We start from the raw sequence: 24093 nt of genomic DNA on the forward strand, positions 1-24093 counted from the left end.
AAAGTTTTTGGATGCTGTTAAGGAATTTTGTGTGCCACAGACTGAAGGCAGAGAAATTTTTAAATAAGGTAAGTGTTTCCTTTATAAGTGGATATTTCCTTTGTGTAGTGTGTAGATACGATAAGATGTATTTCCTTTTTTATGTTATTTCACTATTCGATTTAAAATGCAGTTTATTGAGATTATATATTTTTTGTTTGGCTCCAGTGTAGAATTGGGTGCTCCTTCAATTTTTAAGTGAAAATGGATTGATGTGTAGATGGACAAAGTCAGTACACAATGCCGAGTTTGCACAATTATCTGTTTTTTTTAAGTGAAAATAGATTGATGTATACATAGACACTGAGTTTCTGCAATTCTTTGATTTGTTATTTTGGTTTTATTTAGTGGCCATCTTGAAATTGTGCTTTGCTGGCCAATAGCCAAAAATCACCAAGGGGCACCCTTAAGTATATTTTTACCTATATATATATATATTATATAATATTATTGATTTATGTTAGTGATTACAGGCACATTTAAAAGCATTAAGACATATACAATAAAGATATAAAATTAAGGGATATTAATAAAGCATAAAACATTTAGTTTTTTTTTTTTTTTTTACATGTTTCAAAGCATTTTTGATTGAGCTTTGTTTTAAAACTCTGGGTGCTCCAGAGTAAGTTTCATTTTTATTTTGCAAATTATATAGAGTCATAATCTCTTGCTCTGTGACACAGCTCTTTTGTTCAAAAAATTTCAGGTATTTTTCACTATGTTCCAAACCCTCAGAATTGAAAGATAATTTTTCACTCCTATCAACTTCACTACCTGTGATGTTGGAATAATTTTTTTGCTGTGGCAAGTTCAAAACAGAGCTAATGTTTTCATCATCGTGTTAGATATTAATTACTTTGCTTGTCGATAGCTGGCAGTGCCTCTAACCTGATTAGCTAGGCAAGTGCACGGTATTTGTGCTGCGTCACACTCTCGTTACTTGCCGCCAATCATGTAGCATCAATGTCTATCTTATGTATAAGTAATCTAATTTAATCTTACAAATAAACAGTAATTTATCTATGTTTGACGAGTCAACATATATAACATGCAGTCAGAGTTAACCATGCTCACGAATTTAATGCATAAATTAATATTTTAAGGATACGTGCATTTGAAAAACTTGGAATCAAAAATGGCGCATAACCTGCCCACGTCACCATTTGACGCTGGATCGAACCCTTCTGAAGCTTGGAGACACTGGAAGGAAGACTTCGAGGACTAAATCGAGGCATTAAGATGTAGCAAAGAGTCGGAAAGTACAAAACTGCGCTTTTTCGACATGTTTGAGGTGACGAATTAAAAAAGCAATATCGATCATTGATTTGAAGCCAGAAGCGGGCAGCAGTGAAGTGTCCTTGAAACAAGTGCTACAAGAATTCAACAAATATTTCGCAGATTATCAGAATGAGATTTATGCATCATTCAAGTTTCTGGAAATAAAGCAAGAGAAAGGAGAGAAATTCACGGACTTTTACTCAAGGCTATGATGAACAATAGTAGATTGCAACTATGGGGGAGCGCAAGATAGAATGCTCCGTGATAAAATAGTTCAAGGCATCTCAGATAAAGCATTACAAGAACGGCTAATACAAGAGAAAAATAGAGCAAAAAAGACACTGCAAAATATCATCAGTGAATGCAAGGTGGCCGAACATAGCATGCACAAGTCACTAAAACGTGCGATATGTCAGAAATAGCAACAGTCTAATCAGAAAGAAGTTCTTTTAGACTGTGATCTACCAGAGAGACCCTGGCAAAAAGTTGCCTGTGATTTCTTTTATCTGAAAGGACAACAATATCTGTTAATGATTGACTACTTTTCAAAATATGTAGAGCTGAAACCACTTAAAAGTATAACTGCTCAAGCTGTAATGACCGTTATGAAGTTCATTTTTGCAACACATGGAATACCAGAGAAGCTCATCACCGATGGTGGACCACCATACAACTCGGAAGCATTGCGGAAATTTCTTGAAGAATGGGGTGTTATGCATAACATCACATCACCACATTTTCCAAGAGCAAATGGGCAAATTGAAAGATCTGTCCAAACACTCAAGAAGTCTCTGAGCAAAGCTGTGGAAGAAGGAAAAGACTTATATATTGTTTTGATAGATTCTAGAATTCAACCTGCAAAAGATTTGCCATCTCCAGCTGAATTAATAATGGGAAGAAGACTGAGATCTTTTCTGACATCACATACTAAAGCATTGCAACCAAAATTTCAAATAAAAGGTGCAAGTAAAGCCTTAGAAAAAAGGCAGATGGTGTAAAAGAAATATGTCAATAAACACGCAACCCAGCTTCCAAAACTTCATGAAAATGATAAAGTGTGGTTCAAATGGAAAATTAAAGAGCCTTGGAAACAGGGTATGATCATGAAGACAGGTCCTCAACCAAGATCTTATGTCATAAAAGAGAATCATGGAACTGTGTATAGGAGAAACCGACATCGCATTCGTAAAGACAAGTCTATGTGTGAAATGACAGAGTGGAACAGAACAGCAGAAGATTTGTTTGGACTTGATCAATCAAAACTGGATCAACTTGTTCTTGTAGATAATGATAAGCAGGATTCACCCAAGGAACAGGAAAGTGATTCTACTAAACATTCTCAAATTCCAGGAAATGTGTCAACTGAACCACTGTTAAGACGGTCAAGTAGAAATAGAATAAAAGCTCTTCGATATAGAGGCAATTAGGAAGAACTTATTGATGCCAAAAAATTATACTTTATTTATAGACTAATTATGGAATTTAATGAACTGTTCAGAATTCTAAAATATCAGTTTAAGTAGTAAGTCACAATTTTAAAGATTTAAGTGAGTCCTCCAGCTATGTAATTTTGCTATGTTCTCTAAAGTCAACTGTTAAGCAATAATTTAATGTCAAAATGTTTTCTTAAGTTAACTGCTAAGTAAGTAATGATGTAAAATAATTATTGTATTAAGTTAGTAACATGCACTAGTCTTGTTCTATAAATAAAAAGGGCATGTTAGATATTAATTACTTTGCTTGCCGATAAATGGCAGTTTCTCTAACCTGACTAGTTAGGCAAGTGCACGGTATTTGTGCTGCGTCACACTCTCGGCACTTGCCGCCAACCATGTAGCATCAATGTCTATCTTATGTATAAGTAATCTAATTTAATCTTATACGAGGGCAATCCCAAAAAAAAGGTCTTCTATTTTTTGGGGACGCAGAGAAAGTTTTAATACGGTTGTTGGCAACACTGTTGTGAGTGGTGCCTTCTCCGCTACCACATAAGCACGCAGGCGTTTCGCTCGGATGCTCAGTCTTGGCTTGGCAGTCATTCGAAATGGAGCTCTCGATAAACGTTACCGCCAAGTGTGAAGTGCGCGCAGTTATTCAATTTTTGAACGCAAAACGCGTTAAACCGGTTGAAATTCACCGCCTATTGACAAAAGTGATTGACAGTCGTGCATGGATGTCAAAAACGTTCGCAAGTGGTGTAGAGAGTTTACAGCTGGTCGTACTGAAATTCATGACGAAGAAAGGAGCGGGAGGCCGTCAATTGCCGACAAGACAATCGTGAAAGTTGAGTCCTCAACTGTCGCGATTGTTGAGTTCGTATTCGTTGAGTTTCGCGATTGTTAAGTTGCGTAAAGATCGGAGGATCATCTGGATGCTCCTGAAGCTCTTCAACGCTTCCTGAAGGGCATGGCGGCAAGCTGGTATGACACGGGCATTGTAAAACTGCCACAGCGTCTACAAAAATGCATCGACCAAAATGGCGATTATGTTGAAAAATAAAGCATTCTGCAATCTTTAAAGTGATGTAGCAATTATAGAAAATAAACGGTTCTTTGTATATCTAAAAATCTAGGAGACCTTTTTTTTTGGGGATTACCCTCGTAAATAAACAGTAATTTATCTATGTTTGACAAGTCAACATATATAACACATAGGTCATCTGATATGTCAGTGTTGGCTTATTTGAACACCATTCAACGATTCATCCATTTAACGATACCTTCTTCTTGCAAAGCTTCCTCATTTAGTCTTTCTTTTGAATATAAAAGCAATTCTCTTGCTTTAACCACTGTACTGACCTTAAAACCAGAAAATTCACTGTCATCAATCTCATTTTCAATAAACAGAGAAGACGGCCATACATTACGCCAAGTATTTACTAATGTTGTTTGGGAAACAAAATTCCAAGATTCAGCTAATAAATAAATGCAGTCTTTGATAGTGAATTTTATTTTATAATCACAAAGTGAAATAGAAAGGTCACTTGAAAGAATTGTTTTCCAAAACTCTGATTTATATTGGCATTTAATACTGTGTATTATGCCCTGGTCCATTGGTTGGATCAATGATGTAGTATTTGGGCCCCCACCCAAAAAAAGGCCAGGACATTATCACATGTTAAAATGGTTGCATCTGGATGTGCAGAGCAGTTGTCTAACAATAATAAAATCTTGCAATTTGATGGTAACCCACACTGTTACAATGCCTTCTAGCCTCTTTAAAGAAACACTCCATGAACCATTTGGTCATAAGTTGTTTCATGACCAGGAATTTTTATTATTCCTACAAATCCCAGGTAAGGATTTTACTTCTTTCAGAGTTCTGGAATTGGTGCTCTTACCCAGTACCACTGGTTTACATTGGTAAGTTCCAGCTGCATTGCTACATACTAAAATAGTAAATCTTTCTTTAGCTTCTTTCACCCATGACGATGCACTTTCTTTGCTTGTCACAAATGTCTTTCTTGGCAAACATCACTAAAAAAGTCCAGTCTCGTCCATATTAAAAACCTGTTTTAGGCTAAGATTTTCATCTGCCACAAACACAGAAAATTCATCAAATTCTCCTGAAGTATCTTTATATTATAAGCTGAAGTTTTCCCCCATATGCTTTCAGATAACGTATACCATGTCTCTGCTTAAATCTGTTTAGCCAACCGCTGATGAAATCACATGGCTCCTCTATTTTTAAATCAACATGAAACTGTTTTCCCTTTTCTCTCAGGAGCAGTCCTGAAATTGGTTACCTCATCACTCCGTCGCTGCCGGAACCACTTGTACAAGACAGTATAGAGATTTGCCGTTTTTGGCTCCTGCATAGATTTCCGGTTTCGGATTCCTGCGTTATAAAACACTGCGGAAAATTTCAACGAGTTTTCTTTATTTTTCTGTATATTATACATGGTCCATGCCACAATTCCATACAATTCTGCTATAAACCAAGGAGGATTAGAGTAGACTTTAAGGTACCCCTTGTATTAAGGCTAAGTTGTTGTTTCATTTATCGCCAAGTTGTTCTTTCTTTTATGGTAGCCTGAGTAGTTGAATGTTATGGAAACCCTATTGTGACATAATCGGGTGCATGATTCTGTGAAATTTTGAAACATGGGATGTTTCGGGAACCAAAATCGCCGTTATGCATACCAAAATAATAAGTCAAAGAATTGCGCAAACTCGGTATCTATGAACTGCCAAAAATCGGCAAGTTTTGCCAAGGGGTACCCTAAAATATACTTTTACCCCAAGGAGTAGTACCTGCCTCCATCTTTTGCAAAATGTCTACTTTTTACATTATCGTCAATGAAAAGTGTTTACGTTTTTCAATGTTGAAAGCAGTAAAATCATGAATGTGTTTCTTATCTATCACTGTATTAAAAAGAGCTAAAAATATTTTTAATTTATCAATTGAATATCCCAATTAAAAAACAAAATGGCAGAATTAAACAATCTCGTGAAATAACAAAGCTGAGAAAATACAACAATGTAAATTGTGAACTTGAAAGAAAAGTTGAGTCAATCGTCTGCTTTTTTACCTCTGCAGATTAGAGGGGGGAAAACTTTTAGCTTGATGTCAATAATTTGGGGGAAGTGCAGAATCGCCTACTGCTTGGCGTGTTTTTTAAGAATTGCACTAACTCAGTATCCATGTGCACATTGACCTATTTTCACTTAAAAAAACATCCCAGAATTGCACAAAAATGGCACTGCGCACTCCCTTGACTTTATCCATGTACGCATCGACCTATTTTCACTTAAAAAGTCAAACAAAATAGACAAAAATCCAATTCTTCTTACTCTTGTAAAACGCGCCAAATAAAGAAGTGGGCGATTCTGCACTTTAGCCTAATTTGGTATTTCTGGCTGTGGTATTTCCATAATGACTCATTATTATTCAGTAATTACGACATAATTAATCGAGTTTTTTCTTTTGTATTTCATTTTCCATGTTGCGGTTTCTGGAACTTATAAATAGATTATTTATATTTTGAGCGGCAATGCGGATTTTCGGTATTGGACTGTATCGCCAAATCCTCAATGTATCGTACACTAGGATTAAACCATAAATTTGGATACATTCTGATCATCCGCATTCCCAGTTTCAACATTCAGTACAACTACCATGAAACGCGTACAAATCACACGCATATTTTTTAGTGCAGCAATAGGTGACCTATGCAAGACTTACCAGATATGTCTGAATACATATGGTCTACCACAGTCATTTTGCTGAACAACATTGACGGTCTGTAAAAATATAAACATTGGCCATATAATTTGTTCCTTCCCCTCATAAAATGCTTCTTTTTATTATTTATGAGCAGAACAGTATCTATCAGCGGCTTAATCCTAGTATCCGGTGCACACGGGATTTGGCTACTTTATGATGAGCAGTAAAAACGCGACATATACGATGAGTAGTAAACAGGTCATTCAAAGAATATATATGGTTATACATAATATATACACACATAGTATATAGTGTATAGTATATATATATACGTTCTTTGGATCATTTTTGGTGTTGGTGATAATTTTCAAAATCGCACCAAGGCTGCACCGTATACTAGGATTTTACCGAAAATTTTTGTAGATATCTTTATAGCTGATAGGGTAAAATCCTAGTATACGGTGCAGCCTTGGCGTGATTTTGAAAATTATCGCCAACACCAAAAATGATCCAAAGAACATATATATACATACTATACACTATATACTATGTGTGTATATACATAGTATATATACTATGTGTGTATATACATAGTATATATACTATGTGTGTATATATAGTATATATTATGTATAACCATATATATTCTTTGAATGACCTGTTTACTACTCATCGTATATGTCGCGTTTTTACTGCTCATCATAAAGTCGCCAAAAGTAGTGAAATCCCGTGTGCACCAGATACTAGGATTAAACCAAATTTTCTGCTAATCGCATTTGAGTTCAAATAATCAGAAAGTACCTAAATTTAATATGCTTGAATTAAAAACAAGTGTGAATTAATGAGGAAATTCAAAATAATATGTGTTTCCTGGATGAAAGACTCGCTGAAAATTTTTCATGATTTATCTAAATTACACATTTTTTCGGTTAAAATATAGTTTTCTTCTTTCTAGATTATATTTATTATTACTTTATATGTATATTATTTTAAATACAATGAACAAATGAAATTTATATTAAATGATTTTAAAAGAAGTTAACATTATCTTCTGAGTAACATACCTTGAAAGACACGAACTCATCTTGAATCTCAATATATATATCAACAATCGTGAATATATGCCAATACCATCTTCAACAGATTAGATCTGATGATAGAAGAATTGCTGCAGTCAGAAAAAAATAATTAGAAGGGGAGATTAAACACTGTATCGACGAAATCGAAATTAAAAATTTATAAAAACAGAAAATACCTATTTGCGTTATGATAGCAACTTAAATTTTGGTCAAATTATATTTTAAAGCTGGCAACCAATCAGCGTACAGAAAAATACAATGTTATCGCTGCAGTTACAGTTTGAAAAATATAAATAGCTATCTGAAGCTGGCACTGTTGATAGAACTTTGCTAGTTTTTGTTGTTACATGATAATTTGGTAAACAAGTCCTGAAAAGATAACAACGCTCTTAAATCAGCAGCATAGGTAAAAGTAAAACTAATCAAACTCAATTTAGTCAACATTTGGAGCAAAAACCTTCTTCAAACGTTGACTAAATAATGACTCTATAATTCGTAACGGTACTCAACAAAGTTACGTTATGTGCTTTTCACATGTCTTCTATTAAATCTTAAGATTAAAAAAGTATAAATTTATTAAGATCATTAAGGAAACATGTGAGAAGGTTTCAGCTCCATCACATGGCTTTTTAGTATTTTAGGGAGAGATTTCCTTTATTAAATTTTTGATAATATGATCGCTTTGGCTATTTAATTGTCTTTTCAGATAAATGCACATATGCTAAATTTTACCTGAAAAAGAAAATGTGCATTATTTTATCTTCATCAGAACACATTTCTTGGGATGAATATCTTTTTTAATTGGAAATGTACCTTTGTATGTTAATAATATAAAATTTATTCCTTTTCATTCCATTCATCCCAGAACTCCTTCAAAATTTTCAATAAAGAAAATGTGTACAATTTTAGCGCATTTGTCTTGTTCACGAATTATCTTCTATATTAAATATAAACATCGCTTCATCTTGTAACAAGTCAGTGTGGTAACCGTTGCGGGATGCGGCCTAACTTTTTCTATATCACATTAAATACTTTCACTGCATTCATCAAATGCTTTAATAAGATATAATACACAATAAACATTTACATTTATTTTGAGATTTCAGATATGAATACTACCCCTCGACAGCACTCAATAAAATCAGTCGGTCATTGTTCTCTGTCAACTTGTGGCGTTCCGACAGATACTTCAACTTCTATTCATGAGATGGCGCCACTTGTAAAATCCAGTTCTTAATCGGAGCAGCAAAGCGACGTCATTTCTCACTCTGACTTCTCGTCAGACAACTGTACGCGAAGGTAGCATGAACTGTGTTCCGACCTCTGCGTTGATCTCTGCAATGTAATTTAAATTGTAATTTAGTACTTAATATATTCTTTTGTTATAGGAGATTGTCTACTCTTATTTTCTTTAATTATATCATGCATTAAGCACACGACCACCAAAAGTGGTGACCTTTTGACTGAGCACGCTACTGACAATGGATTTTCAACGACCCTAAGCCACGTGCTTCCAAGGCATTCTGAAGAACTGACTAAAAATAACAACGAATATGGACATTAAACGTATGCTACAACGTACCGGGTCAATTATTTCTAGAAGTATTGACATATATTGCTTGTGTTTTTTTCAAAGTCGTGCATATCATCGCAAGGAGCTTCAGCAAATCATCAATGTGATCTGTTCCGTTCCGCTGACTTCGCCAGTCGTGCAATAATTCTTCGATCATTCAACTTTTGTGACAAATGTGATACAATAGTGATTTTCGCTAAATGTGCTACATCAGTAATTTTTCTGCAACGTGCTACGGCAAAATTCTTCCCTCAGTGTTCGAAAGTAGTGAATTTTTTTCCCATGTGCTACAGGAGTGATTTCCTTTTTCCTTCGAAAGTGCCTTAGCAGTGTGAAGTGGTGATATTGTGCGTGCGCAATACAAAATGAACGCATCATTTTTTTTTCTCAAATAAGGGTTTTTTTTTCAAATGCATTTCGGTAAAATATTATTTGTGTGTGTAATTGCTGACCCTGTATTTGTGTGTGTATCGTTACGTAAATTTTTTCTGCATGGTTAAAATATTTATTGTTATCATGGTAAAATATCAATAGTGTATCCTCATGCTACGATATTTGTGCTGTTAAGTGTTTATTAATTAAAGTGAAAATTATCTATCAGTATCCCGATATTGGACCAGAGCCACAAATCACATGCGTTGCGGTGAAGCCACCATATTTCTGGAAAAATAATCCTTCATTGTGGTTCGCTCAGATCGAAGTACAATTTTCTATCGCTCGCATTAGTGAGGATCCTACAAAATTCAACCATGTACTTGCAGCAATTGAGTATGATATTCTGAATTCAGTGCATGACTTAATTCTCAAACCACCTGATTGTGATAAATACTCCAAACTGAAACAGCGGCTCATTGAAATCTATTCAGAAAGTGAATCTTCAAAAATACGTACTTTACTACAAGGACTTGAACTTGGAGATCAGCGACCTTCATACTTGCTGTCACGAATGCGTGATCTGGCAGGAAGCCATTTTAGTGACGACTTGTTGAAGTCACTATGGCTTTCGCGTCTCCCTAATAACATATAAATAATAATTGCTGCTTCCAATGAAGATCTAACCCGTTTAGCAGCAATGGCTGACAAAATTAATGAACTTGTTACTCCAGCTTATGTCAGTGCTGCTAATGCTACACCTTCCAGTTCATCCCTCGAACAACAGGTGGCTGAATTGACCAAAAAAGTATCTGAACTCTCTACAAGTCTTCATACTTCACGGAGATACAATCGATCAAATCAGGGCTCACGTAATAAATTTCGTGCTCGAAGCAGGAATCGATCTCGTCACAATACTCGAACGCAGTACAAAGAACCCACAAGTGGCATATGTTTTTATCATATGAATTTTGGCACTCAAGCTCGCAAGTGTGCCCCTCCATGCACTTTTGAACAAGCGGGAAACTAAATGGGCGGTCTTCTGCTGGCCAACAGAATGTCCGCCACATCGACAGAATAGTACTGGCTGATCGTTCAACTCAGTTATGTTTTCTAGTAGATACTGGAGCTGACATATCAGTGCTCCCGAGAACTAAAACAAATGCTCACCAACTTAATAAACTTGTACTGTATGCAGCCAATGGTACCCAAATTGCAACTTACGGCACCAAACTATTGACACTTGATTTAAACTTGCGCCGGACTTTCAACTGGCCTTTTATTATTGCGGATTAACTCAAGCAATTATTGGTGTCGACTTCTTGACACATTTCCACCTTCTAGTGGATGTCAAGAATAATTGCTTAATTGATGCTACAACTCAGCTGACATCACAGGGCCAAGCTTCTCACATATCGAACGTACCTACCAACATAAGTGTTGTATCGGGCGGCACACGGTTTCGTCGGTTATTAGCAGAATTCCCTGACATTTTAAACCCATCCAAATCAGGGCAGCATACTCATCAGCCAGAAGTGTATCATCACATTGGAACACATGGCCCACCTGTATTTTCCAAGCCTCGTCGTCTTTCTCCAGAGATGCTAAAAGCTGCTCGCAAAGAATTTGAATACATGCTAGCATAGGGAACCATTCACCCATCTAAAAGTCCATGGGCCAGTCCACTTCACATGGTTAAAAAGTCTATAATGGTGACTGGCGGCCTTGTGGAGATTATCGTCGACTTAATGCCGTCACAGTCCCTGACAGATATCCATTCCCACATATCCAAGACTGTACCCATCTTTTTCATGGAACAAACATATTTTCTACCCTCGATCTTGCCAGAGCATATCATCAAATCCCAGTGCATGCTGAAGATGTGCCCAAGACCGCAGTGACTACACCCTTTGGTGTCTTTGAGTACTTATATATGCCATTTGGCCTTCGCAATGCTGGCCAAACATTTCAGCGTTTCATACAGCAAGTACTGTCTGGCCTCGATTTCTGCATCCCATATTTTGATGATATCCTGGTTGCATCTACAGATGCTGAAGAACATTTTCAACATCTGCGTCAGATTTTCACTCGCCTTAAAGATCATGGATTAAAACTAAATCCATCCAAATGTGTACTTGGTCAACCCTCGGTTTCCTTTCTTGGATGTCTTATCACCCAGAATGGAGTCAAACCTTTACCGGAAAGAGTCAAAGCAATTAACGACCTACCTCAGCCCAAAACCATCTCTGAACTGAAGCGTTTTCTAGCAATGTTAAATTTCTACCGACGCTTTCTGCCAAATGCCGCAAAAACACAAGCCTGCCTACATGAGTTTCTGAAGAATAGCAAAAAAAAAAAAAAAAAACGATCAACGAGCTGTCCCTTGGACTGAATCTGCATCTGCAGCATTCGTGCAATGCAAACACGATCTGGCAAATGCAGCCACACTTTCTTATCACTCACCTAGTGATCAGCTCTCTATAATGGTAGATGCATCCGACACGGCCATAGGAGCAGTGCTTCAAGCCCATACCACTAAAGGACTTTCCCCAATGGCATTCTTCTCCAGAAAACTTACTACTGCAGATAGGAAATACAGCACATATGACAGGGAGCTACTTGCTGTGTACTGTGCTGTTAAATACTTCCGGCACAACTTGGAAGGACACGACTTCATGATTTTCACCGATCATCGACCATTAACCTTCGCTTTTAGAAAAAACTCTGACTCATGTTCTCCTCGTCAGCTTCGACATCTGGATTTCATCGCCCAGTTTAGTACAGATATCAGATATGTCTCTGGTACTGATAATTGTGTCGCTGATGCCTTGTCTCGGGTAAACAATATCAACCTCACTACCCCAGATTTCTCTGAAATTGCAAAAACTCAATTGCATGATGAGGAACTTAAGAACCTAATCTCAAATCCACAAATCTCCCTTCAGTTATAACCGCTGCACATTGATCCAACGCTTAAAATTTACTGTGACATAGAGAACAATAGAATACGTCCCTATATTCCTGTCAATTTTAGACGTGAAGTGTTTAATGCCTTGCACAATTTGGCACATCCTGGAATCCGTGCCACCAAAAAGCTGATCGCAGACAGATTTGTCTGGCCAGCAATGAATCAAGACATCACAGAATGGAGTCGTTCATGTATTAGATGTCAACGGTGTAAAGTATCCCGTCACACTCACAGCCCCATTCAACAATTTAACCTTCCAGCAAGACGCTTTGATCATGTGCACTTGGAATTGGTTGGCCCATTGCGTCCTTCAAATGGTTACACTTACCTCCTCACTTGTATTGATCGGTAAACAAGATGGCCTGAAGCCATTCCTATTGAAAATATATCCGCTGAAACTGTAGCTCGAGCATTCATCTCCCAGTGGCTTTCAAGATTTGGCATGCCTACCACCATCACTACTGACCAAGGCCGACAATTTCAATGTGACTTGTTCGCACCCCTCACCTCTCTTCTTGGCATTCGCCATATTCGCACAACACCATACCATCCATCTGGAAATGGGATGGTGGAACGCTTTCACCGATCTCTCAAACAAGGTCTGAAGTGCCACAGTAGCACACACTGGACAGAAGCCTTACCCCTAGTCTTGCTTGGTCTCCGCACAGCATTCAAAGAAGATATTGGTAGCACTTGTGCTGAAATGTTATATGGTGCAACCCTCCGTCTGCCAGGTGAATTCTTTCACCCAGAATCTACTCCGGTTATCGACCCTCCAACATTCCTTCAACGTTTACGTGAGACCATGAGCAATATCTCGCCAACCCCAGCATCTTCTCATAACCAGCCAAGCTATTTTGTACATCCTGCGCTTGAGACATCTTCGCACGTATTCGTACGCAACGATGCAATTAAGCCAACTTTAACACCTTCATATGATTGTCCATTCAAAGTTGTCAAACGAACACCGAAACATTTCACCATCATCTGCAATGGCAAACAATCAGTGATTGGAATCGATCGTCTCAAACCAGCATTTCTAATGCAAGATCCAACAACTTCCTCATCAACATCACTCACGGAAGATAGCTTACATCCCGTTAAAGAGCAACCTAAAACTACCAGATCTGGAAGAAAGGTTAAATTTAACCCAAAGTACTTATAACGTACCGATGGTACTTGGGGGGGGGTACTGTGGCGTTCCGACAGATACTTCAACTTCTATTCATGAGATGGCGCCACTTGTAAAATCCAGTTCTTAATCGGAGCAGCAAAGCGACGTCATTACTCACTCTGACTTCTCGTCAGACAACTGTACGCGAAGGTAGCATGAACTGTGTTCCGAGCTCTGCGTTGATCTCTGCAATGTAATTTAAATTGTAATTTAGTACTTAATATATTCTTTTGTTATAGAAGATTGTCTACTCTTATTTTCTTTAATTATATCATGCATTAAGCACACGACCACCAAAAACTTTTCCAAAAGCTTCTCCTTAGGATTTTCGTATTTATCGGTAGCAACGGAGGAGGTGCAAGGCGCGTTCCTATTCGCAATCACCACAGAGTCTCTTCCAGTTCCTTTGATGGCAACTCAGAGGAACGACACCAAATTACCAATTGTTTGAGATCTGCATTGTCGAGGGTTTTTTTCCTTTAATGCAAAAATTAGAAGAGATATAAACGTGATTCAAGTTATGAAGGGTTAGGATGCACATATATCGGGTGGCCCAGAAGTCACTTTACATTTTGAAAATTAAATAACTTTTTCTTAAATGACTGTATTTAATTAATTCTTTTTTTATTACAAAGCTTAGAGTGTGTAAGTTAGTTCTGACTTAGTGACGAAAGATAATGTCTCTTAAATAGCCTCCATTCTCGTCTTCACAAAGTCGAGCTCTTTCTAAGGTATTCTCCATGACACTTCTTAACATCTGAGGTTGTAGGGAAAATGTTTGCCTTAAGTTCTTGAATAGATTGGGGCTTATTTGCATACACTTTGTCTTTAAGATATCCCTAAAGCCAAAAGTCCGGAGCTGTCAAATCAGGAGAACGTGGAGGCCATTCAAAATCGGATTTAAGAGAGATTATCCGATCCTGAAACATTGCAGTTAACAACTGCATTGTGGCTCTAGCAGTATGTGCAGTTGCTCCATCTTGTTGCCACCAATACCCTGCCATGTTTACTAACTGAGGTTGAACAAAATTCGCTAGGTCTCGATATTTCTCAGCAGTAAAATTCAATTATTAAAAGTAAAATTCAATTATCTTCACTCGTTGTTCTGTTGTAAACTTATCCATGCCAAAAATTTCCAGGAATTATATTTTTTAATTCTGAAAAGAGAAAAAAATATATTAATAGAAAAAAGTTATTTAATTTTCAAAATGTAAAGTGACTTCTGGGCCACCCTATACATAAATAAAGTATCAATAAAATGTTTCAGCGGAAATTGGAAAAAAAATGTAAGCTTTCAGATTTTATATTACACCCAAAGGTTTTTTTTTTTTTTTTTTTTTCATTCACACATACATACACATTTCGAGATCATTTGGGCTAACGCCCCTTCAGACTAAAAATAATTTAAAACAGCACATCTTTAAAATATCCGATAGACAGATTCGCACGTTGGAGATAAAGATATGTTATTTAGCAGAGTGTGCTGCTACTGCTCTTTTTGAAATAACTGACTTTCTTAACCAAACATTCGTTGAAGTTTAAAAAATATGGAATTACTAATAAAACAATTTTGAAATTACAGATTCGAGCTTCCAGGTGCTCATATTCGGGTGGAGGACAACGTCATTCAGAATTTGATGGCTCTAAGTATAGCTGTTTTATCGGTCTAAGAATCGCTGTTAAGCGTGAAACATGCACACGTCCAGGCAGATTCTTCTTTATTTAATTTCTTTAAATATAATGCAGGCGATAATATTTGGTGGCAAAAATTAAAAAAACTGATTCGCCGTTAATAGTGATTCAATGCAAAATGCCGGTTCAAGACTAATATCGCACTCGCGACTAACGTCCCTTTTGAGCTAAGAACTTAAGATTCAAGCAGATTTTATGTTACATTCTATCGATTTCAATACCGATTGACCAAGATACTTCTTTTTTCTGTAAGAAGCAGAACGGTTTCCACAGTTTTTGACAGAATTAATATAAAAAGAGATTGTGCTAAATCTTAGGAAAAGACATTTCTTATAGGTAGGGTAAAAGCTGTTTACTATGTCTCCCTCCCCGATGCTAAACTTCGTGATTATGAAGAGACTTACTAATTTAGTAAAAGTTTACAATAAAGTACACCTCAATATTTTTGACGATTTTATTGACTCTAAGAATGACGCCGAGAAGAAATGTTTCCCAGATGGCTGTACTTCAAAAAATGCCGAAAACATATGTTGCAAAAATGAGAAAAGTATTCACCTCGTTTGTTCTCGTTTGTTGCTACATCTTATTGTCAATGTCGAATGATTGCAACACATACAATTATTTTATGCAATTGATATAATTCCGGAACGGATCCTCCTCTTCCTGACCCCGGTAGTGACGACGCCACATAAAGTTCAGAAATTAGTAGTCGAAAATGTCATCCCATGATTTCCGAAGAGATCGCTTGCGAAAACCGCGCTTGTTGCGGATCCGCATGCTCTTGCTGGTTCTCCATGATCATCAGTTTCGAGCAGCTTTTTCAAGACAAATTCACTCCGATTGATTCCTTCTCTCTATCAAAAAGCATTTCTTTAGTACAAAACTGACCTTTATAGTGAAAGCTAATTAAACCTTCATTCACATACCAATTAGTTACAGCTTTCTAACCCTTTCGCTCTAAATCATGAAAAAAAAAAAAGAGTATTTGCATTGCCACAGATAATTTTTTGTGGAAGTGATAGGACAAGAATTAATTAGAATCAGCCAGCTACCGAAAATCAAAAGTCAATTAAGGACAATTAAAATTCTAATAATTGAAAATACGGTCAAAATTTAAAACACGTGATTTGTAGTACATGATGCACTCTTAACTGGTGATAAATATTTTGTTCCGTAAGAGCCAGTGTAAGGCCTTTATCTCGCTGCGTCGGCTTTGCAACTCAACGCTCGGAAATTTGAAAGAGTCGGAATTCTTGAACCTTGGACATAGGAGACTTGCGCTAGTGGTAGAGAATTTCGTTCTTATATAGAACAGACAGAGTTCTATATCCGAAGCCACCGAGGTATCTCGTACCACGCTTCCGATTTCGGACCTTAGATATAGCCACGAGCAAAAGTCACAGGTAGGAACACTGAAGGAGCCATAAATCAACCTCACTCAGCGGAGCAGCAAAATCTCAAAACACTTGGTTGCGTTGCCTTATTATCTTAGGTACTTGTGGATGAAAGAGAGACAAAAATCCGAACTATCTGTTCTTGGAATTCTTTTTCGTCGTAATAAAAATATGGGCAGGCCCGTATTCGAGGATATATTTAGGATAATAATATTATTTAATTTCTTAAACAGCCCGTTAAGGAGCACGCATATAAGAGCGAGATAATCTAGGATAAACCGTTTAAGAGTTAATTACGCTCCTCATATGTTCTTATAAAAGAGGCATTGCTGTCAAGGACACAACAATATTTTGAAGATTTCAAGGCAATGTTTCGAGAAAAACTTTATCATAACGACGCACACACTTTTGGATCTAAAATATAATGCTGTAGGTACAGTGTGTCGTCGGTGTAGGGCGTTGCAGGTGTGAGGATATGATGGAGAAGCGTGGATTAGAGAAACGGTGTTGGGGCGGTCCTCAGGAAAGAGCAAATAAATGTTCACTACAAGGGAGTAAGGATGCGATAGGGAATGATGTAACTAACTTACATTTCTGATTCAGTTTCGCCTTAGTCAACAATTCCAAATTAAAATAAAATAATTAACCTCTCAGCACGCGCGCGTCGTATTTTTTACGACATCCGTTATTTTAGCGTTTTGGGCACGAGAAACGACAGAAATGAGTGAATAATGATAATAAATTTGTTAAGAAATAAAATAATAACTTTATTATTGCAAAATACAAATGCTATCACATTCAAATATAATTATTTTTAAATTCTTGTATTAGTGAGATGGAAATGCAATGATGTATTTCATTATAGAAAATTAATTTATTATTTAATAATTATGTTTTAAAATCGAAGCTAATTTTAATATTCATCAAAGACAAGTAAAGATAATAAAAAAGGAAAACACCTTGGTAGACAAGAAAGTAAGTTTTGCATTATTTACTTCTGCAAGGAAATTTACTTCTTACTGGTTACAAAAACGCACTTTAAACTAACTTTAATGTTTTTATTTACTTCTAAAAAAATAGAAATAAAAGAAAATAAAGAATGGAAATCGCTATTGTTCTCCCATCCAAAGGTTTCCTTGTCTTCCGTTTCTTCAACAGATAATTCTTGAAGAATCCGAGCAAGATCAGCTGGCTGCACATATTTTTTTGCTATGAAAACCGATATAAAATTTACAGAGCCACATGTATTCAAATTAAAATAATACACGGAATTAATAACAAAAAATTACAAAATATTTGAGGAAAAAATATTTTCCGAATTTTAAAACACGACGACGCGCATGTCGTAAATTTTATGAAAAAGCTGCCACGTAGCACAAAAGCCCAGTTAAAAAAGAAAAACTCAAATGACTTCCTGTTGGCATATTCCATGATGTGGGGAAGGGTAGAAAGGAGGAATAGAAATGACCTTCAGAAGTCTCAGCTTCGATATGCGAAAAATGTGCATTAAAAACTGAATTTGTCATAAATTTTGCGCATACGCGGGTGCTGGAAGGTTAAAGTCTCTTACCTGGCAGACGAGATTGATTCAGTCAGTGACCTTAATCTAGTTTACTGATGACACAAGAATGCGCAACAAATGTGAAAACATACAAATCCAGTTACTTTGCACTTACAAAAATTATCCTTAAATATTGTTCGCTTTTGTTCCCAATTTCTAAGCCACTAAAGCATCTGAAAGGAACTCAGAGGTAGAGCGCTATTTGGCCCCTTTAATTTTAATTTCTGCAGGGTGCACTTAAAGCGGGCAAACAGAAACGCCAGTATACCCTTTCACTTTCTGAGTTTGCGTTATGTTTTTTACTTTGAAAATAAACCTTGAGTGTTTTTCTTATTTATTCTAAAAATTATGTCTCCTAAACGCGTCATTAAATCTATCTAAAAAAGTATTTAAAAATAATTATGCCTGCAAAACACCAGTAATCACCAAATGGAGAAAAACAAATCTCATCATCGAGCGTAGAGTAGATTCTACCGCTAGTAATGAACAAAATTGTATTAAGAAACCTGAGTGTAGCATCTGATTAAATATTTAGGCAATGACTGAGCCTTTATTTGTTTTCCTTGTGCATAATGCTACAATCAAAATTTTTTTCGACGTTTACTCTGATTTCTCACTGTTAAATTCAAGTTTCCATGAACAGAAGTGGTTTTATGATGTGATCACTGGGAGAAATTATTTTAAATCGAAATAAGACAGCATTTTTATGTTCATAAAATGCTAGCAGGGTGTATGTCTTTAACTGTTCAAGCAAATATTTAAATATTTGACAATAATAAAGATCTTTTTACTCTCTTGTTGATATAAGATGGCAGGTTTAAGTTGTGTAATATAATGTGAAAACAAAGTCGATTAGATAAGATGATGACTTCTGTGAAGCTCAGTTTTGTGAACTTAAGGATAACAGTACCCATCTATAACAATTTTTTATTTCCTTTTCTGAAATTCAAACTGATGTAAACTTACAATATTGTTTACGAAATTAATGTGCTTTGAATGAGATAGAGCAGCTACTTAGCCAATTTGTTAAGATAGAGAAGTAAGCATAGACCATGATTTTTTATCTTAATTGATTGTTTGGATCGTAAGAAATAGCTCCGGAATGTCAAAGGAATTAAAACATGACTTAGCGAGAAAATAAGATTTTTGGAGAGTAACTTTAAACTATCTTTTCTAAAAATTGTCACAAAAAATACGTTAAAAATGATAGTTAGACATGATAGGCTTTCGAATCGTGACCATTTTGACCGAGTTGAGCAAATGTAGTAAGGTTTGATTTGGTTTATGTGGTTGCGTCAAAACCTAGATGGCTATTTGGGTAAGGGGAGGGATGCCTTCATAGAGAATTTTTCTAAGGGAAACTGGTTCGTATACACGTTACACACGGACAGCAAACACACGCATGCAGCCAGCCCATTCGCGGGATTCGAACGTCGGACAAAACTACCAGTGTTCAGCGACTTTGCCGCTCTGCCGCTGGTTGACCTAATGCGGTAAGGAACATAATCTTTGTATTTTGCACACCACAATGATATTTTGAATCATCAACTATTTATACTGATAAATTAAACTGTTGTAGTTTATCTTCGAAATGTTTCACTGACTTCTGCTAAATGTATTTACGTATTTTAGAATTGTTAGCACCAACTACATGTGCAAATCTTTCTTGTATTAGATTTCGGAATATTTCCTCTTTCCTCTTCTTGAAAATTATTTTCCAGGACTGTTTTTGGAAGATATCCATCTTGTTTTGGAATGTTTCTCTTATCTTAAGAATACAAGTTGATTACTTTTAAGGGAACTGTTGTGTCCTATGCAGTGCCATCGTTACAGCACTGTGGATCCCCTGAGCAAACCTGTATGAAGGATCCTACTACAACCACTCGCAGAAATTGAATGCGAATGGATTAGCATAGGACCCATATGTTCGTGAGGTCCTTGGGCAACTGCCCAAAGGGCCCATGCGTTAAGACGGCCGGACGGCCCTGATCGTACCTTGAAAATGTTCCAACTACTCTTACTTAAGGTCACTCGATTCTTTTAGCCTTGATACCGATAAAAATGTACCATCTTTTTCGTACAGGTTTTATCAATGATTTTCTCCTTTGTATTGATGCTTTCGTATTGTTTTTAAAATATATCTTTCTTGTTTCGAAGTACTTTTGCCGTCAGAGACCTATTAAACGCTATGTAATGATTTTATATATTCGCTGTATATTAAAATAATGTTTATTCCTTTGTTTTTTTACAATATCTTTAAAATTAAGGGTTAAAACTTCAAAATATATCGGTGAAGAAAACATCAATCTATATACTCTTATTACAAATGGTGAGGTTTGACAGCAAGCTCTCTAGTTAGTTTTTATTCTGTGAATGTGGTATTTTACACAAAAACATTAACAGAAGGCTGTGATGTTTTACTTTGGGGATACTAATTCTTTGTCAGCGCTCTAGAGAAGTTGAGCAAAGGTAGTAACAGTCTTTTGACAAAATTGTCAAAAATTTAGATTTCAAATGTTCCTATTGTTTAATTCTGCTAAAGAGATAAAATTTCCTTTTCACTTTATAGAAATTTCTCTGCTTTATTTGCTCTGAGAGTATGCATGACATATATATTTTTACAACAAATAAAGCATTTCACATTTAAGCATCGATATTGCAACTAAAAGCATGAAAGTAGCTTTGAATGAATAATCCTTTCAGAATCTCTGGGTGGCGGGTCTCTGGGTGGCGGGTAAATATTTTTTGCAATGAAGTTATTGTTTTTGATGCATGAATCCTTCAATTATGATTAATGTTTTCTATGTTTTTGAACCATTCACATCAGATGACAAGTCAGCGCTATGTACACCGGCGTCTCAAGATATTTTCCGAATTCCTGATGACCTGCATTTACCTCTGACTGCTCAACCAGGAAGCAACTGGAGTATTTAATTTCCTGTCCAATTTTCTGACTTCATTTGACGTACTTATCTTTTCTAGTTAAGAGATTTCATGTGAGAAATTAATAATTATAAATAAAAAATAACTTTTTAATTTTCAGGATGTCCTAATGCAGTAAAAGGGGGATAAACTGTCATTCAGTGATTGGACGCTACGGATAATCCAGCTTGACTATTTCAGATATGAGCACGATCTGGAGAGACATTGAAAGCATTTGGAAATCATCTGAAGCTTTCAGCATTTCCTTCGGAAATCATTATACGTAAAGTGGGTGCCAGAAGAAATGGAAAAGAAGAGGAAATATGTTACCTAGTTACTTTATTTAAGGCTGCTGAAATATTAAACATAGAAATTTGCAAAAAAAATTAATCACAAAACACTGGAGAAGTGATGAACCTTCATATTCTCCCCAATGGTGGGTTGAGAATAAGGGAGGCATTCGAACACATTTGGTGATATGACAGTACAGCATCCAAAATTTAAATTGATTAAGAATGATAAATTTAGCATACTGCATTAGTTTGTCTTTTGGTACAGTTTCAATAATTAAATATATTTGTACAGATACCTATTCAGAAACGCATTGACGTTTAGAATTTTCCCCCTGCATTAACTTGACAAATCTGATAATAAAGCATATTTTATAATTTAGCATTGTCGAAATTACGTTGTTAATGATTTAGAAAATGTGTGGTAATCCATTTGGAAATGATGATATGATTTTGCTTGTTTTGTGCAAACAAAAATACATAGGATAAATAAAAAAAGAGTTCGCTAAAAATATAGTATTTTAGACAAACGAAAATGCAACTGCGACAGGGAAAATACAATGACGAGCCAAAACATTATGATCACCCTGACATCTTTCAATGAACTCATCTGAATGACGTGGAGAGTATGTGATTAAATAGGACTGGTATTTAACTGCTACTGGAGAAAGTAAGGAATAATTCTTGTGCTTACTTTTGAGAGTGATAAGAAAGGCTTCTGATCTAAGCGAATTTGATAGAGGGCAGATTGTAATGGCCGGAACTGTCATGGCCGGAAAGACTCGGAACGGATATCTTTGAAATTGCACGACTGGTTGGTTGTTCACGATCTGGTTTGTTAGCATTTATGCAAAGTGGATAAATGACGGTGAAACCAGCAGTAGACGCCAAGGTGTTGGACGTCCACACGTCGTCAAAGAAAAAGGAGGTCGCAGATTCCCTCGCTTGGTACAGTAAAACTCGGCGCCAGACAGTGGCTCAGCTGACAGCCCAACAATACAACACACGTCCAAGTACATATGTTTCGGAACAAGCAGTTCAGCGGACACTGTTGGATATGCGACTGCGCAGCAGACGTCCCACTATGTTGAACAAGTGTCATTGTTAACTACGCCTACAGTATTACCGGGAACATAGAGACTGGGCCACGGATAAGTGGAAGACAGATGCCTGGTCGGGTTAATCACGATTTCTCATTGGTCACGTCGACGATCGTTTCAGGGTACGCCGTCTTCTAGGCGAACAGTTGCCTTCCCCTGTACAGCAGATTATTAATGGCTACTGATGGTGGTATTGTGCTCTACGGGACGTTCTCATGGGCGGCTGTGGGACCTTTAGTTGTCGTAGAACAGGCCATAAAAGCTGCGATCTATCTGAACATACCTGCAGATCAGTTGCACCCTTACATGGCGTCTCTCTTCCCAACTGGAACCTTAAATTTCCAGCAGGATAACGCCCCATGTCACAAGACTCGAATTGAAGTGAATCGTTTAAGTGGTTCGAGGAGCATAAGAATGAATTCTAATTGATGTCCTGGACACTTAACTGACAGGATCTTAACCCCATAGAACACATGTGGGGTTTCATTGAGGGCAGCTCAGAGCTCAAACACCACCATGTCGGAATATATCGACTTTGGGCGACCGCTGCTGAGATACTTAGTACAGGCTTTCTCCAGTAATTTACTAAGAACTTGTGGGATACATGCAAGGAGAGTTGTAGCTGTTACGCAAGCCAAAGGTCACCAACACGTTATTGAGTGGATGGTCATAATGTTTTGGCTCTTCAGTGAAGATCGGCACATTGTCTTAAAACCATTTCGTTGATTCCTCTTTCTCCTGTGAGAAGTTTCATTGACTGTTCAGTCCTTCGTGTCTTCTTCTTCAGTTTTTATATTATATAAGACAATAGAGCCATTACTACTAAATGGCAAAAATTTGTCTAAGCTCTGAACAGCACCCGAACGCACTTCTAACAATACCCTCGGGGTATGATATTAACATATTGGCCAAGAAATGTACGCATGAAATCACCGCTGTTTATGAAAAACACTCTTCTACCAGAGCGCCCAAGAGTAAAGCATGAAAAGCATTTAATTTGAAAAATTTCATCAACTGGTAAACTGCCGGCAGAAAGTGGTAAAGAAGAAAACCATCTGATGAACAAATTCACAATAGATTCCATGACTCTGTGACGTCTCTTACATGTAAACGAGCACACCTCAGTTCGACAAATTATATTAATTCCCTTAATGGGTATGAAAATTTTACGTGGCGAGCTACGGTAAGCCTCGTGAATAGCTACAGAAACATTCCGCTGTTTAACGGCTCTATCAGAACCCACTATACCGAAATTGAGAAGGCAGAACTGAAACTTTAGCTAAGCATCTGGAACCTCAGTTTTGCACAAACAACATTCAACATGACCAAACACAACGTGATATTTCAGTTCAGATACACTACACCAATTCACAGCAAATCCACATGTAAACAACATCAGTCTCGTTTTCCCTTCTGAAGTCTATGACTGCACCAGAAAAATAAATAAGAAGAGCTTTGCTGTCGACAGTCACCATTAAAATAGTA

General features: G+C 36.7%; 1 protein-coding gene across 1 annotated transcript in view; it reads right to left on the reverse strand.

Annotated features, from left to right (window-relative positions):
* LOC118195923 (uncharacterized) overlaps window positions 1-7817 on the reverse strand; it is a 115858-nt gene extending 108041 nt beyond the window's left edge. The window contains exons 1-2 of the mRNA XM_085817008.1: window positions 7739-7817; window positions 7548-7651 (exon numbers count right to left, since the gene is read on the reverse strand). Of these exons, the coding sequence (XP_085673134.1) occupies window positions 7548-7567 (20 nt within the window). The 5' untranslated portion in view covers window positions 7568-7651; window positions 7739-7817. The remainder of the gene's footprint in view (window positions 1-7547; window positions 7652-7738) is intronic.
* Between the last annotated feature and the right edge of the window lie 16276 nt (window positions 7818-24093).

Source organism: Stegodyphus dumicola, chromosome 1 (assembly GCF_044657685.1).
Source record: "Stegodyphus dumicola isolate Sdum_Otavi_A_Nest chromosome 1, ASM4465768v1".
Lineage (NCBI taxonomy): Eukaryota > Metazoa > Arthropoda > Arachnida > Araneae > Eresidae > Stegodyphus > Stegodyphus dumicola.